The 14,826-nt window shown below is 41.2% G+C and overlaps 2 protein-coding genes across 5 annotated transcripts in view; one reads left to right on the forward strand and one right to left on the reverse strand.

The window, feature by feature from the left end:
• Window positions 1-14,826, reverse strand: part of LOC138238056 (butyrophilin subfamily 2 member A2-like) — a 223,328-nt gene that overhangs the window by 151,077 nt on the left and 57,425 nt on the right. For all 4 annotated transcript variants that reach the window (XM_069187883.1, XM_069187884.1, XM_069187882.1 and 1 more), the window contains exons 5-8: window positions 9,248-9,322; window positions 6,122-6,469; window positions 5,629-5,895; window positions 3,482-3,589 (exon numbers count right to left, since the gene is read on the reverse strand). In XM_069187883.1, coding sequence (XP_069043984.1) covers window positions 3,482-3,589; window positions 5,629-5,895; window positions 6,122-6,469; window positions 9,248-9,322 — 798 coding nt within the window. The remainder of the gene's footprint in view (window positions 1-3,481; window positions 3,590-5,628; window positions 5,896-6,121; window positions 6,470-9,247; window positions 9,323-14,826) is intronic.
• Window positions 1-14,826, forward strand: part of LOC138238054 (butyrophilin subfamily 1 member A1-like) — a 149,354-nt gene that overhangs the window by 111,640 nt on the left and 22,888 nt on the right. The window lies entirely within an intron of this gene.

Here is a 14,826-nt window from a genome sequence, read left to right on the forward strand (position 1 = left end):
ACCATTATTGCTTCTTACCTGTTATTATAGCAGAGTTTATACTACAGTCTGCAGTCAGTCCATTTCAGGATCCCCAGTGTCCACTGCAGTGTGGATCAGAGTGTCAGTGAGTGTGAGCAGCAGTGGGTGTAAGACTGGAGTCTCACTCAATAAGACTGAGCAGCACAAGGCAATAAGACACACAGACACATCACAGGACACCCTGGAGTCTGGTGCTTGAGCCATTGAGAGAGGTAAGAAATAAACACAGTCTGCAGTCTCCAGCACTGAGGGATATTTCATATTTAAATAACCATCCATTGATACTGAATTCTGTTCATTGTTCAGTCAGATGAGTGAAAGTGTGGGCTGCTCTCACACAGACTAAGAGTCCTGTAACCACAGTGACCAGTATCACTGACTGAGGCAAGAGATGTCCTGCTCACTGGTCACACTGCCTGATCTCTGGACATCAGCTGGACAGTGAGAGATGACCAGTCACACACCATGGTGAGCACATCTCCACACCAGGCCAGATCCAGGAAGACTGACACACAGACAGTATCAGTCTGACACAGACAGGGGCCCAGCTGGCCCAACACAAGCAGTCAGAGCAGTGTAACACTGCTGAGCATCTATTTTCAAAGAAGTGGACCCTACACAGGTATGATCACATGTAAACAGTGAAATCCAAGGTCAAGGTCTTAAAACTAACAGAATGTCAAAAATCAAAAGGGAAATTTAAACCAAAAATACTCAAGTCTAAACCCAGAAATCGAGGTGGAAAAAGACAGCCAAAAATCCCAAAACCTAGAAGGAACATTGGGAAGATATCACAATGAAAGAGCTATGTAGCTCTCAAGGTCTAACCCACTACTGAGCACTGTGGACACAGAGCAGGGTTCAGGTAGGCTGGAGGGGAGGCCTGGTGATGGATTAACGAGGTCTGATTAAACTACGCCTCCCCAGAGCAGATGAGGTACATGCAATCAGCTTGGGTGCCCTCTGGTGGCAGGATGCTGGTACTGTAACAACCAGCTGTGTTGTTCCAGCTCTACAGACACTGTGTGTAACAGCAGGACACAGTGTCAAGATACAGACTGTTCACTCAGGACAGGGGGCTGATGGCCTGTTGTCAGTCTGAAACTAGCCTTTTCAGAGTGTCTTTGACACATTAGAAGAGAGCAAAGAAGACTGAAATTCATACAAGCAGCATTTCTTACTTTATAGTTTCTGCTGCCAGTTAGTTTCTTTCACCCATGCAAGTGGTCTAAAACTAAAGTTTTCATTAAAATATTAACTTTGAAAATGTGCATTGGGACCAAACTGAGAGGGAGTCAAAACTAAGATCTCCATATTTACATTGTTGTACAGAAATTTATCTATTTCTCTGTAGCTTCTATTGCTTTTGTAAATCTTCACAACTGATCAAATACCTGTGTGTATTACTGACCAAAATAAAAGAAGGATACAATACAGTTCATTACAGTAGAGTACAGTAAACTGCAGAACAACAGTGCACTCAAATATAATTCATTAGTGTTTATATTGGTGGATCTGATATCTCACAGACACAGAAGATCACTTACCCAGTTCTGCGAGGATTACAGGAATGGCTGGAAATAATAAGACATGATTTAGACCATCAGAGTTCTGGTGTCTGATGACACTCAAATTGGTTTAAGTTTTCAATTTCAAATTGGCTTAAGTTTTCAATTTCAAATTGGCAGTTAATAGCTCCTTCCAAAAATAAACTGTCAATTATAGGAAAAATGTTAATAAACAAGTTGTTCTACATGGACCTTATATCATAATAACATACAATTCAGTTAGAAAACTGATGCAGGATCATTTACAGAGGAGCTCCTGCTGAAATCACTACAGGACACAGTACAGAGAGTCTGACTGATTTACTCACCATTGAGTTTCTCCTCCCCTGTAAAGAAACACAGACAGGACAGTCAGTGACACAGGACCAGGGCTGCAGAAGCTGAAAAAATACATTAGCCATGTTTTCTATTACACATATTCTATATTTCACAGAACAAAAGAACATAAGAGACAGAATCCTTGCAGGTCGTTCTGCCCGTCTAGCTATGTTTGACAGTAATTGATCCACAAATCTTATTCAACCCTTTCTGCTGTGAACTTCCACAGAACTGACCCCTCTTACCTCAGTTCTCTCGATAGAATGGAAAGTCTGTCACTCTCTCCAGGTCATCTGTGATTTCTGTGATAGATTAGCAGGTCTGACACTCTCCACCATTCATCTGTGATTTTCCCTTTAAGGGTCCCAACCCTCTCCTGTCACATGATCAAGTTTGACCAATGAACAGAGAGCTCATGAATACACTGTGCCAGACTGAGGGAAAGTCACTGCCATCAGGGGTGAAATAGACAGGAAGGGTTGGGGGTCTTTGAATGGGCTTGACTATGGTGACAAAGATAGATACTCTGGAACCAGAGGACTGCACTGCTCTGTAAAGTGAATCCTTAAACTACTGCAGCTGTGTGTGGTTGTCAAAGCTTATTCTAATATTAAAATTGAAATATTTATTTACCTGTTAGTGCCTTTCTACATTAATCATATAGTACAGTAGCGATAAACAATCTCATGAAATACAATGATTACACACAACTCTGCACAAAGTACTGTACAGTATTTCACAATATTATGTAACACTAACAGAAATATTTTTATTTCATAGAGTACACAGAATTATTAGAAATTGTGTATAAATAGTAATTAGAAAAAAGTTAATTTTATTTAACATGTTGCTTATTAAAAATATACTATACACAGAGGGTTTTCGGACATATTGTACTGTAATTTATAGCAATTGTAACAATCCTGGAGCCTGAGCACCTGACCTTCATCGTTCAACTTGCCCTCTCCTCTCTATAAACAGAGTCCAGTTTCCTCTCCCTGTCTCTCTGGCCATCACTCTCTCCCTCTTTACCTTCTTCCTTCCTGTCCTATCTGAGTGACCAGCATGCCTGTGTCCCTAACAAGGACAAGAGGCCAGTTCACTGCACTCCCAGTCTCCTGCCTCTCTCGTCCTCCTGTGCAGAGGGAAACTACAGAGAATCGCTACAACATATTGTAGTTTCAGACATGTGATCATTAGGCTAAGGAGGAAGAACAGATTAAATTAATGTTTTCACAAGTGTCACCTGTTGATCTGTTTTGAGCAGCGAACGGCTGATTGTGACTCACTGGTATAATGCAGTGAGTTTATCTCAGGGTTTGATGTGTATTATAGATGTTTGTATTATAGATGGCTGCATCTGTAACTCTCCTGGAGGGTAGTTCTCTATCAAGACTAGAAGATGCTCTGGCTAATGAGCTAAAAGTTTTCGTTTTTTAGTTCCTACTGGCTGCATTGTAAATTGTCAGTTGTTATCAAGAGGAATGTCCTGAGCTGCTCATACACAGAGGAATTTATAATCCTTCCTGACACAGACATTCAGACACAAATGTCTATTTATAATGAGCACATACTGTCCATTCTTCTCCACTGGATCACCAGAAGTACTGATGCTGCTACAGTAACAGCTGCTGTTAGGAAGAGAGCCACCATCCATCCAGAGGGAGCAGGGAAATAGTCTCCTGGAAAACAGGACAGGAGTATTATCCCAAAGACACTGACACACAACTGTTAGGATTTGTTACTAATAGTGTGAAGTATATTTTTTTCAATTTCTAATATAATGTACACATACTGTAGAATTAATGTTTAGCTGTACACTGATTCAACCCTAAATAGACCCCATGCAATATCATACTCTTTTGGGAAATATCGTTTTAGAATCATTCATTTTTTATGTTTCTACTGCCCAGAGTGGTATTGTACATTTTGTATGGGTGTGAGTGATACTCCACTGCTCCTCTATTCGTACTGTCGTGCTGGTATGACTCTCTTTATTTGTATGGTTGTGGTGTCACTCTGCACTGGGTAGTATAATTCTGTTAGGGTCCATGTGTGTCACGTCTCAAGTCTCTGTAGACATGTCAACCACGAAGCCTGTATCACTATGTCATGTAAAATAATTTACAGCCTACAACAGCATCAAACAACATCACAATATAATGAATTTCAAATAATTCATGTACATTTTTTTAAATGAACTGTTTTTTTTTTCAAAACAGAACAGTATAATATGTGAAGGAGTTTGTTGGACTTCACAATGTTACATAGTGTCCTTCTTATAAAATGACATTCATATTACACAGGTGTCCAACCCACACAGACAGCTGTCAGGTCTTCCTTATCACTGACCTCTGTCAGACTGGTCAAAGGTCATTAAATAGTCATGTTTAATGACAAACGACAAACTCGGTGTTTGACTACATCTGCCTGCGAGACAGATTTGATGGATAAACATGCAGTTTAGTTATCAGGAGCTGCAGACCACAAAATCAACAGAGAAATCTGTGTGAGCCAAGTGAGCCGCCAGCACAAAAGACTACAGTGTGGAGCAGAAATCTCTCTCTAGACAGGGAGCCATAGGACTGGCGCCAGTTGAAGTGTCTCAGTCAGGGAGACTGGTTGAGCCCAGATGCTGAATCACTCCAGCTGATGTGATGATGTCACAATGGAGCCAGACTGAAGTATAGAGCTCTGCTGTTGAGAGGCAAAGATCCAGTCATGACAGCTGGAGAATTTAAATAGTCACAGTGCTCTTCAAATGACTGAGAGAGGTCTCCTACTAGACTTGACGGGCCTTCTGTGATGAAGACATTCAGTTCAGTAGAAAAGCTGTCTTGTTGAAATCTAGTTTGTGGAGTCCTGTGTGTTTGAAAACATCTTCAAACTGATAGACTATGCCTGAGCACCACTGCATACATGTTATCTGCATTTGACTGTACCAGTACACCTGTCTCATGGGTATTTTAGAACACTCTTACTGACACGTGATAATAAAGGGAAAGTAATACTTAACTTGTTTAAAGGTAGAATATGAGAGAATAACATTGGTAAAATGGTTAAGAATATGTGGCAGGAAATACATCACGACTGTCAATGAAATGTGAAGGAGAATTCAGGAGGTTATTTTCTTTTCTGTAGAGATTTGTTTTTGCATAAACTAATTTCAAACCTATATATTGTTTTCTTTCTATATGGCTGGTATACACAAGACAAATCTGTATACTGGAGAGAGGGGATCTCTCTGAATGGACTGACAGTTGAAGTCTGATCTTTTAGATTCTATGTCAACAATTATATGAAAAGAATTATACGAGAAAGATAATCATCAGTAGGTGTTACCAGAAAAAAAATAGAGAATATTGAAATTGTATCTGATCCAAAATAATACTTGTTCCTTTGCAGCATACACATGCTGACGCAGCTACCTGAAATTGATATGTTCTTCTTAATGTTTTTATAACAATAAATCCCATCATTTAGGCTTAACGACAACAGCACCATGACATAAGATGGTTTTATTATAAGGGGAATTCATTCTAAATTGCTCAATTTCAATCAGCTAATTGATTGAAGCGTATGTTTGTTCAAACATTTCAAGATATCTGCTTCAATTATATGGCTGAGAAGATTGTTCTAGACATGTTCAAAAATATTTTCATATATAAAAGAGTCCACTATTTAGTCTGCTATCTGAATGCGAACTCAACTCTGTACTCACTGGGTATGTGCAGCTGAGATTCCCAGTCTGCCTTGGGCTGTGTGCTTCTCACCAGGCAGGAGAAGATGTTGGACTCCTGTTTGACTGGGATGTAGCTGCTGACACTGAGGAGCCCCTGACTGTCCGTGTCCACTGTGGGGGGCTGTGATGTCACCTCGTTTCCATCCCTGTCTGTCCAGATCACTGCAGGTTGAGGGAACCAGCCCTCTGATCTGCACAGCAGCTGGGCCTGATCTCCTCCAGGGGAGTGGAGAGACACCGACACAGCTGACAAGATTTAAAACATTGACACATAGTCTTTCAAACTTCTGGAAACTGGAATACAGTATAATAATCTAATTTGTGTTATAAAGTGGCTCAACAAGTAAAGATGATCTTATTCTTTTCAGGAAAACAAGACAATTAAGTGTTCTGTTCAGAGTTTCTGAGTGAACACAATTCAAGCAAAGCTATGACTTTGTGGGTAATGGTTAGTTAAATTTCAAACACTCACCTCTAACAGACAGGTCAATAACAGTGTCATCATCCCAGAGATCAGACAGCACCATACATCTGTACCGTCCATGATCAGAGCGGGTGATGTTTCTCAGTGTTAAAGACACGTTGCCTCTGGAGAGCTCCTCGGAGAAAAGCTCCACCCTTCCCTTGTAGGCTGGGTCCTGTCTGTCAGAGTTATACCTGCTGTTCTGGTACAGACACACAGGGGCTGTATAATCTCCTCTAAACCACCTGATCTCTAAGTCCTCTGCACTCTCTCTGGTTGAGAGGTAACAGGGCAGTACAACGTCTTCACAAGGGGACACAACTACAGGAGCAGCTGGACCAATAAGCTGTAACACCTCTGAAAGAGAAAGAGCACACAGTCTGCATGAGCCTCCCCCTCTACACAGCTGCTCACAGTGTGAGCTGGTCCAGCACTGTGTCAGGAGCAGCCCCACACTGACCCCAGGAATGTCACTGGTGAGGATTTAGTGATGGTTTAGCTTTAACCCACTTGGATTGATTGGAAACCCTCCTGTTGTATTTTCTCATACAACAGCAAACCTACCAGTCTTGGATTGATATTATACTCATTTTCAAGCAGACCCATTATCCTGAGTTAATGACATTAAGGAATGTCAGTAAGTTAATATTTAGGGATGTTATTGTTTCATGGTTAAGCTTTAAGTGTTTGTCTTTGTTTAAAAGTGTATATAAAGTGTACACTGGAGGCTGTGAGGGTCAGATATGAATACTGAATTCTTGTCAGTCAAATGTATCAGGTTGTCAGGTAAAAAACATTAACGTTGTTATAGTTCAGGTGGGCAGCTGCGTCAGCATGCGTGGTCTGCAAAGGAACAAGTAATACGTTTATTCCATGTGTTCATTCTCAAGATACTGTATAGCACTGTATAGTACTGTATAGCACCTGTATAGTATACAGTATACTAAAGTATATATACTATAGTACTATACTGTATAGCACTGTATAGCACCTCAAGCGCCTTGTTTTTTCATGAGTGTGACATCACTCAGCCCCCCTACAGCAGGGCAGGTGAAGCAAACCAGCCTCATCTGTTTGTTCCAGGTTGTGCCACTTAAAGTAGCTTCCGAGCTGCTTTCGTTCCCGATATACGAGTCTTATTTTTCAAGTCACGTGACTGCCTAGACAGCGCCTGCTGTTTGCTTTCTCAGCCTGTCTGGAGGCAGGGGGATGTGAAATGACATCTGTCTGCAGTATCTTAATGCACCACAAGAGCTGCCATTTGAGCCTTTGAGAGGGAACTGTAGCAAACAATTGTATTTTCTAAAAAGAATGTAAGTAGCATGTCATGATACCTCATAGCTGGGTCATCTAAGGAGCTTCTCACTGTATCCTTTTTACATACATATGGATACACAAATAAATACATATTTCTGTCAGCTGAGTTTTTAAAGCTGGGCCTTTCCCCATGGCCCTGGTGCTTCTGAAGTGTTTTTCTGGAAGGCTCCTCTATCCTGTTCCTGGGGCAGGAGGTTCTTCCCTGACCTGAGGATTGTCTGACTGATTATCTTCGCAGTAAAGAGGCTTTGTGTCTGTGCAACTCTTCTCCATTTGAGAGGAGGGTTAGAATGAACTTAATTTGTGTTGCTGGGGCACATTAAAAACCTACAGGTATCCTAAAAACAATTCACACAATATTAAAAGTCAACAGTCTAGAGTGTTATACTATACTGTATATAAATATTGACATTACCCAACAGGCTTATAAAACAGGTGAATATATTATAAGGACCAGAAATGCACACTTACAAATACAAAAACTACAATAAAACACAATATGAAATCCTACTGTGTGCTGTGTGTTCTACAATAACACAGGTCTTTAAGAGTACGCTGTCTAGTGCTCACTATTCTACCACTGAGAGACACAACCTGCTCTGGTTGGAGATACTAAGAGACCCAAACCAGGATGCTGAATGTAAGGACCGAATCTATAAAAAATCTTTAAATTGTTTGCAGTGAGGGTTCTTGTACTGTTATTGATAATTATGGCTTTAGAGCTCTGAGTGTTCTTGTGCTGCTATTGATGATCATGGCTTTAGGACTGTGAGTGTTCTTGTATTGATGATTAGGCCATTTCTTTTGTTTTATTAACATTCAAGTGAAGGAAATGATCTTGGCACCACAGGCCTAAGCTGTCAAGTGTAGAATGGAGCTGTGTGGGTCCTAATGCCCCAGTATAGTGACGGGGACACTGCTGTCCTTCGGATGAGATGCAAAACTGAGGTTCTGACTCTCTGTGGTCATTAAAAATCCCAGGGCGTTTTTGAGTCGGGGTGTCACCCTGCTGTCCTGGCCAAATTTTCCATTGGCCTTTACCAATCATGGCCTCTTAATAATCCCCATCTCTGAACTGGCCTCATCACTCTGTTCTCCTCCCCACTGAGAGCTGGTGTGTGGGGAGCGTACTGGTGCACTATGGCTGCCGTCGCATCATCCAGGTGGGGCTGCACACTGGTGGGGGTGGAGGGGATCCCCATTACCTGTGAAGCGCTTTGAGTGGAGTGTCCAGAAAAGTGTTATATAAGTGTAAGCAATTCTTATTACCTGTGGACTGTCATCTGTGTGAGCTTAAAAGGGACAGTGTGAATATTTGTGACACATGGGAGAGTATTGTGGCTCAATGATCACATGAACAACTGGAGCTAAACTTGCAGACAATCCTGGACATTATCATGAACACAGGGGTTTGAAGAAGGAAACAAGAAGGACATGAGGACGAAGGGGAGGAGTGTGGCAGAGACTGAAGGGGTTAAATGGGAAGGTACACCCTCCTCTCCCCTCCACTACTCTCACAGCTGTCTGATCCCTAAGGAACACCCTTGACCAGCTCCATGCCCATGAGGAATTCCAGTGGGCACACAGGAGGAGAGCCTTACTGAGACATGGTTAGTGAAATTGTCTAAGGAGTGAGAAAAGGCGTTCTCAAAAAACAGCTCCAGACTCCCCTGTCTCATCCTCGGTGATTTTAACCATTAAAAGATGAATAAAGAACTGCCTTCATATTGTCTGCTTGACCAGGGCACAGAAAACAGCCGCTGTTACAGTAATATAAAAACATGGCTAATGAAATGAGAGAGTCTCTCTTCACTGTACCTGATACTGAAGCAGAGGACTGGAGGAGAAGCAACAGAGTCACAGAGAGCCACTCTGAACTGTCAGACTTCATACCTGCAATACAGAAACACTGAGATTAGTCAGGCAGCAGACCTGGAATAATGAAAGACTCTGTCATAATCTCTGATATAAAGAACCAATCTGATTAATCAGAATTCATCTCAGATTTCAGAATTCAGATTAGTCAGGATTCAGGATTTTTCTCTGACTTCTAAGAATTAATCTTTTAATGATAATTAATGTTTGGTCACACTTCATATTCAGAAATACAGAAACTGGAATAGGCCTAATCACTTACATAAATAAAAACTTCAGTCAGATATAATCTACAGTAGGAAAGAAAAAAGTCAGATATTTCAAAGTTAGCATTTGAAATAATTAAAAAAAAACACCCGATCTTGGTTTACATTCAAAATCAACTCTGATAGGACAATATTCATCTCCAAAATTAACACTCTGCTCAGATTTAATATCTTAGATAAAGACATATTCTAACTGGCAGCCCTTTCCTTTAAATTGCAATTGCAACACTTTGAATAGTAAGCCTTCACTGAAACAGACACTCATAGTGAATGATCCAGCTGTAGTACAACAGTGAGGAGTGTCTCTGCTTCAGTCCTGACCTGACTGTTCACTCACACACTGCTGTACCTAACTGATCTCACTGTCACTCCAGCACACAGCAGCTTCAGTCCTGACCTGACTGTTCACTCACACACTGCTGTACCTGACTGATCTCACTGTCACTCCAGCACACAGCAGCTTCAGTCCTGACCTGACTGTTCACTCACACACTGCTGTACCTGACTGATCTCACTGTCACTCCAGCACACAGCAGCTTCAGTCCTGACCTGACTGTTCACTCACACACTGCTGTACCTGACTGATCTCACTGTCACTCCAGCACACAGCAGCTTCAGTCCTGACCTGACTGTTCACTCACACACTGCTGGATCTGACTGATCTCACTGTCACTCCAGCACACAGCAGCTTCAGTCCTGACCTGACTGATCACTCACACACTGCTGTACCTGTCTGATCTCACTGTCACTCCAGCACACAGCAGCTTCAGACTTGTACACAGTTCTCTTCCCTCTTTCACTTTACCTGAACAGACCTGTTCTTTCAGCACAGACACACCCAGCCTGCAGAGCAACACTCCCACTGAGCTGAGTCTGTGTCTGAGCAGTGAACAAGGGCAGGAGAGCAGGTGGGAACAGACAGAGCTTGAATCTTGTTTTTTGTTATGTTTCTGTCATTGATGTATTACTTATTTTGCCCAGAGAATTATTGATTGATTTAGTATAATAAACGTTGTGTTTAATTTGCATATGCAGTTCCAGAGACAGTACAGTGAGCAGGACAGGGACACTCAGAGCTGTGGTCTAAGCTCTTTTCAGAGACAGTGCAGCGAGCAGGACAGAGACACTCAGAGCTGTGGTCTAAGCCCTTTTCCAGAGACAGCACAGCGAGCAGGACAGGGACACTCAGAGCTGTGGTCTGAGCTCTTTTCCAGGGACAGCAGTGAGACAGCAGTGAGAGTGCAGTGAGCAGGACAGGGACACTCTCCATAGAGTCTGTATAGATATGTGATTCTTCAGCAGGGGTGTGTGTAACTGGGAAAGAACAGGCGATGCTGCACACCAGGGCTCTAAAAGAGAGAGAGAAAGACTGAGAGACAGGATGAGTGAAGCTGCAACAGACAGGGTTGAGGGACTAGTTGTAGGAAACTGAGAAAGTGAGATGAGATGAATGAGCTGAAGGTCAGAGATGCCAAAATAAGCAGCTAAATTTCAAGACAGAAAACTGCGACATATTTTGTTTTCTGAATTCTTCAGTTAAAAGAATAAATAATACAGATGCACTGTGGTGAAATTTCTCCTCTCATGCTGTCCGCTCTTGAACAGGCTGTAAACCTGGACTGTGTGAGCAGTCAGTAGGTACAGTATTCCCCAGGACACACTGCAGTGTCACTGACTCCTGCGGACTCGCTGTTTTATTTATTTGGATAGTCTGATGCAGGAGTGCACCACTCTGTAAAACTGTCAGGTGTCCCACTAACCCATCAGTGCTTATTTTCTCTCTTCTTACTGTACTAGTGACAGTTTCATCAAATACTGAGTCATGATATTGTTACCACATCACTACCACGACTCTAGATGATACAATGCTCTACAGCAATAATACAACTACAGTTTTTTTAATTACAATATATAGAGTTATTAGTGTTTGTATATAGTTATTAGGGAACTGATAATTGCATTTTGGATTTGAATTATGAAAACAGTAGTACAATATGGATAGCTGTGGATTTTACTTCACTGAATTTGTTAACGTACAGTGGACTCTGGAATTATTGGCACCTCTTGATAAATATAAAGAGAAAGACGTATAAAACACAGAATGACCCCACAATGCCACCAGTCCGTGTGTTTCTTTACCTGAGACCTGTGGGCTTTTCTTGGCCTCCCTCACCCTCCTTCTCACTGTCCGTGGGGACAAGATGGCGGCTCCTCTTCCTGGGAATTACCCACTGTTCCAGTGGGGCTGGAGTTTTACGTTATTGCTCTGATGGTGGATATTAGGAATTTTAAGGTTTTACTTATTTTTCGTACCCATTATTTGCTCTGTGAAGATCAACAGTGGTTTGCCTCATCTCTGTTGTTAGTTCTTTACCTTCCCCATGCTGATGGAGGACAAAAGGTTTTTCTGTGCGTGTTTCATCATTTATATACCCCAGGGAAACAGGAAGTCACTAAAGTACACACATTAGTTCCTTAAGACAAGATTAACCTCAAACAAGTATAAATGTGTTATTTTTTCAGATGTTTGATTGTATTTGTAGGGATCTTAAAGGGAGCCAATAATGTTGGCACCTGGGTTTTTCAGGTTAAATAGCCTTACTTGTTTACAATTGAACCTTGGAATGAAAAATGTTTTAGAAAAGAAAGGACTAGTATTCCCTTAACAGATAATGACAGATATTTAATACTCATATATGTGGTTTATTTTATCATGACTTTTTTTCTTTATATTTAACAAGGGGAGCAAATAATTCCAGAGTCCACTGGATGTGGGACGTCAGGAAGTCATTTTTTTGTCTATATGTTCGTGTTCCAAATTAAAAATGAAATGCAGTGCTTGGTGATGGATAGACTTATAAATAAAAAGCCTTCATTTTTTTCAGAAATCTGAGATTAATAAATGCCAGTCACAAAATCCAAAGCATTATAAATATTTATTTTGTTTTTGACCTCTCATGTCAAAGCTAGTAGTGAAATTAGCTCGTAAGACGGGTTCAAACTTTAAAGTCATTTGAACCTGTAATTTGACAGCAGTGAGAATGAGACACAAGGAACAGGGGATATTTGTAATGAAAGGCATCACAGAACATTTCTGCTCTCTGGGGAACGGTGCGGGTTTGAAGGAGTGTGTTACTGAATGGTAGTCATCGTCGATGTGAGGCATGGGGTCAGCTTGGAAGGTTTAAGAAAAAAAGAAACAGAAGCAGAGAAGGAAAAGCCTCTTTTGACAGCGGGGTCCAGACTGGACTGGAAATGGAAATGCTGGAAGAAATTGTCTAAGTAGAGAGAAGTGTTTTTTTTAAAAAAAGCTGCAGGCCTTCCTGTCTCATCCTGGGTGATTCTAACAATTGTAAGATGAATAAAGACCTGCCTTCATATTGTCTGCTTGACCAGGGCACAGAAAACAGCCTCTGTTACAGTCATATAAAATCATGGCTAATGAAATGAGAGAGTCTCTCTTTACTGTACCTGATACTGAAGCAGAGGACTGGAGGAGAAGCAACAGAGTCACAGAGAGCCACGCTGAACTGTCAGACTTCATACCTGCAATACAGAAACACTGAGATTAGTCATTCTGCATACCTGGAATAATGAAAGACTCTGAGTGGGCAGTCTTAATCTCTCATATGAAGAAACACACTGATCAGTCACAATACATCTCTACAATAGAGAATAGAAAACACTGTGATTCAAAAGAATTCATCTTGGAAATACAGAAACGTTCAGGTTGGTCACACTTCAACTCAGAAGTATAGGAATACTCAGACTGGGCCAGGGAAAATCACTAAAATATAAAAACATCTTGTCTGATATGAACCGTATGAAATAGAAAATAGTCAGATATTTCAAATAAAACCCCTCTAATGTCATTTCACCTTTTAAAAAAATGATAGATCAATGCTCATCTCTAAAATAAACAGCTACTCATGTCAGATTTCAGTTCTAAGATAAAGACATGCTCTAATGGGCAGCCTTTACTACTGGCTTGCAAATGTCACACTTTGGAGGGTAAGATTTCACAGAAACAGACACTTAGAGAATTATCCAGCTGTAGTGTGGTAGTGAGGGGAGCCTCACTTTCAGCAGATTCACACTCACCTGGTTTTATACTGACGGGATGTTTACAGTGTGAACTACAGTCCAGACTGTTGAGAAAAGTTTTTTATCTTTCCAGTGTTCAGAGTGTTGTCCAGAGAGACAGAAGCACCATTCAACTACAGGAAACACAAAGTGAAAGAAAAACTTTCAAGTGGAGCCGTGGAATTTATTGTTTGCCTGTTATCCGTGCAAATACAGTGAAAATACAGCACAAACTGTGATATTTTACACCTACAGATACACATTAATAATTCATCAGTCGTGTGAATATCTGTACTGTCTGACTGCGACAGGACAGCACCTAATCCTACAGTACACTGTGCTGTTAACTGGTATGAAAATCACAGGATACTTACAGGCTGGATACTCTGAAAATTGTGGTCTGAGCTCCAGTTTCTATTGTTCAGAAAGAAATATATAATTGTCTGAGGCCTCTTTATAATTAGATTTGAAAAGTGACCTTCACTTCGGAGACTCTCTTTATCGCAGTAAAGGATTATTTTTGCTTTCAATTTTCACTTTCTGCTGTAACGCAGAGAGGCAGGAGAATTCTGGGAAACTGGGCAGCGGCTTCAGGGTGTGTTGTTGTGATCATGCAGCTCGAGCACAGATTAGTGTTCAAGAGTGCAGGAGCTCTGGAACTTTTCTGCTAAACAGGTATATCAAGCTGGAGCCCAGCTCCTCTTGTCTATTGAGTGTTTTCACAAGTACAGGCACTCCAGAGTGCTGAGCTCTCACACAGATCACAGGTTCAAGTCTGGATCATTTCCCCTGTGGTGGCACATAGGCTGAGCCCTGTCCAGTGTAGAGTCAGTGGGCTCTCAGCCAGACTCGCAGATATTTTCAGTCTCGCCTCTCCTGTCTCTGGGGCTGTGCTGACCCACGCATGATTCTGGCTCAGAAGATTAACAAGGAGCTATTTTCCAGAGCTGAAAAGGTACAAGGTAAACATATTTTTTAGAAACACAGCACATAAGATGGAGCTCAGTAACAGTGATTCACCCATAACTGAGCTCTTTTTAATTTTACTTATTTTATTGACACATCCAATGTAATTATAGTAACCAGAAAAAGAAAGAAACTTGTTGAAGAACTTAAAAGAGAGAAAAAAAACACATGGAATTTCAATTAAAAGAGAGACTAAGCAAATCAGGG

Source organism: Lepisosteus oculatus, chromosome 4, assembly GCF_040954835.1.
Source record: "Lepisosteus oculatus isolate fLepOcu1 chromosome 4, fLepOcu1.hap2, whole genome shotgun sequence".
NCBI lineage: Eukaryota > Metazoa > Chordata > Actinopteri > Semionotiformes > Lepisosteidae > Lepisosteus > Lepisosteus oculatus.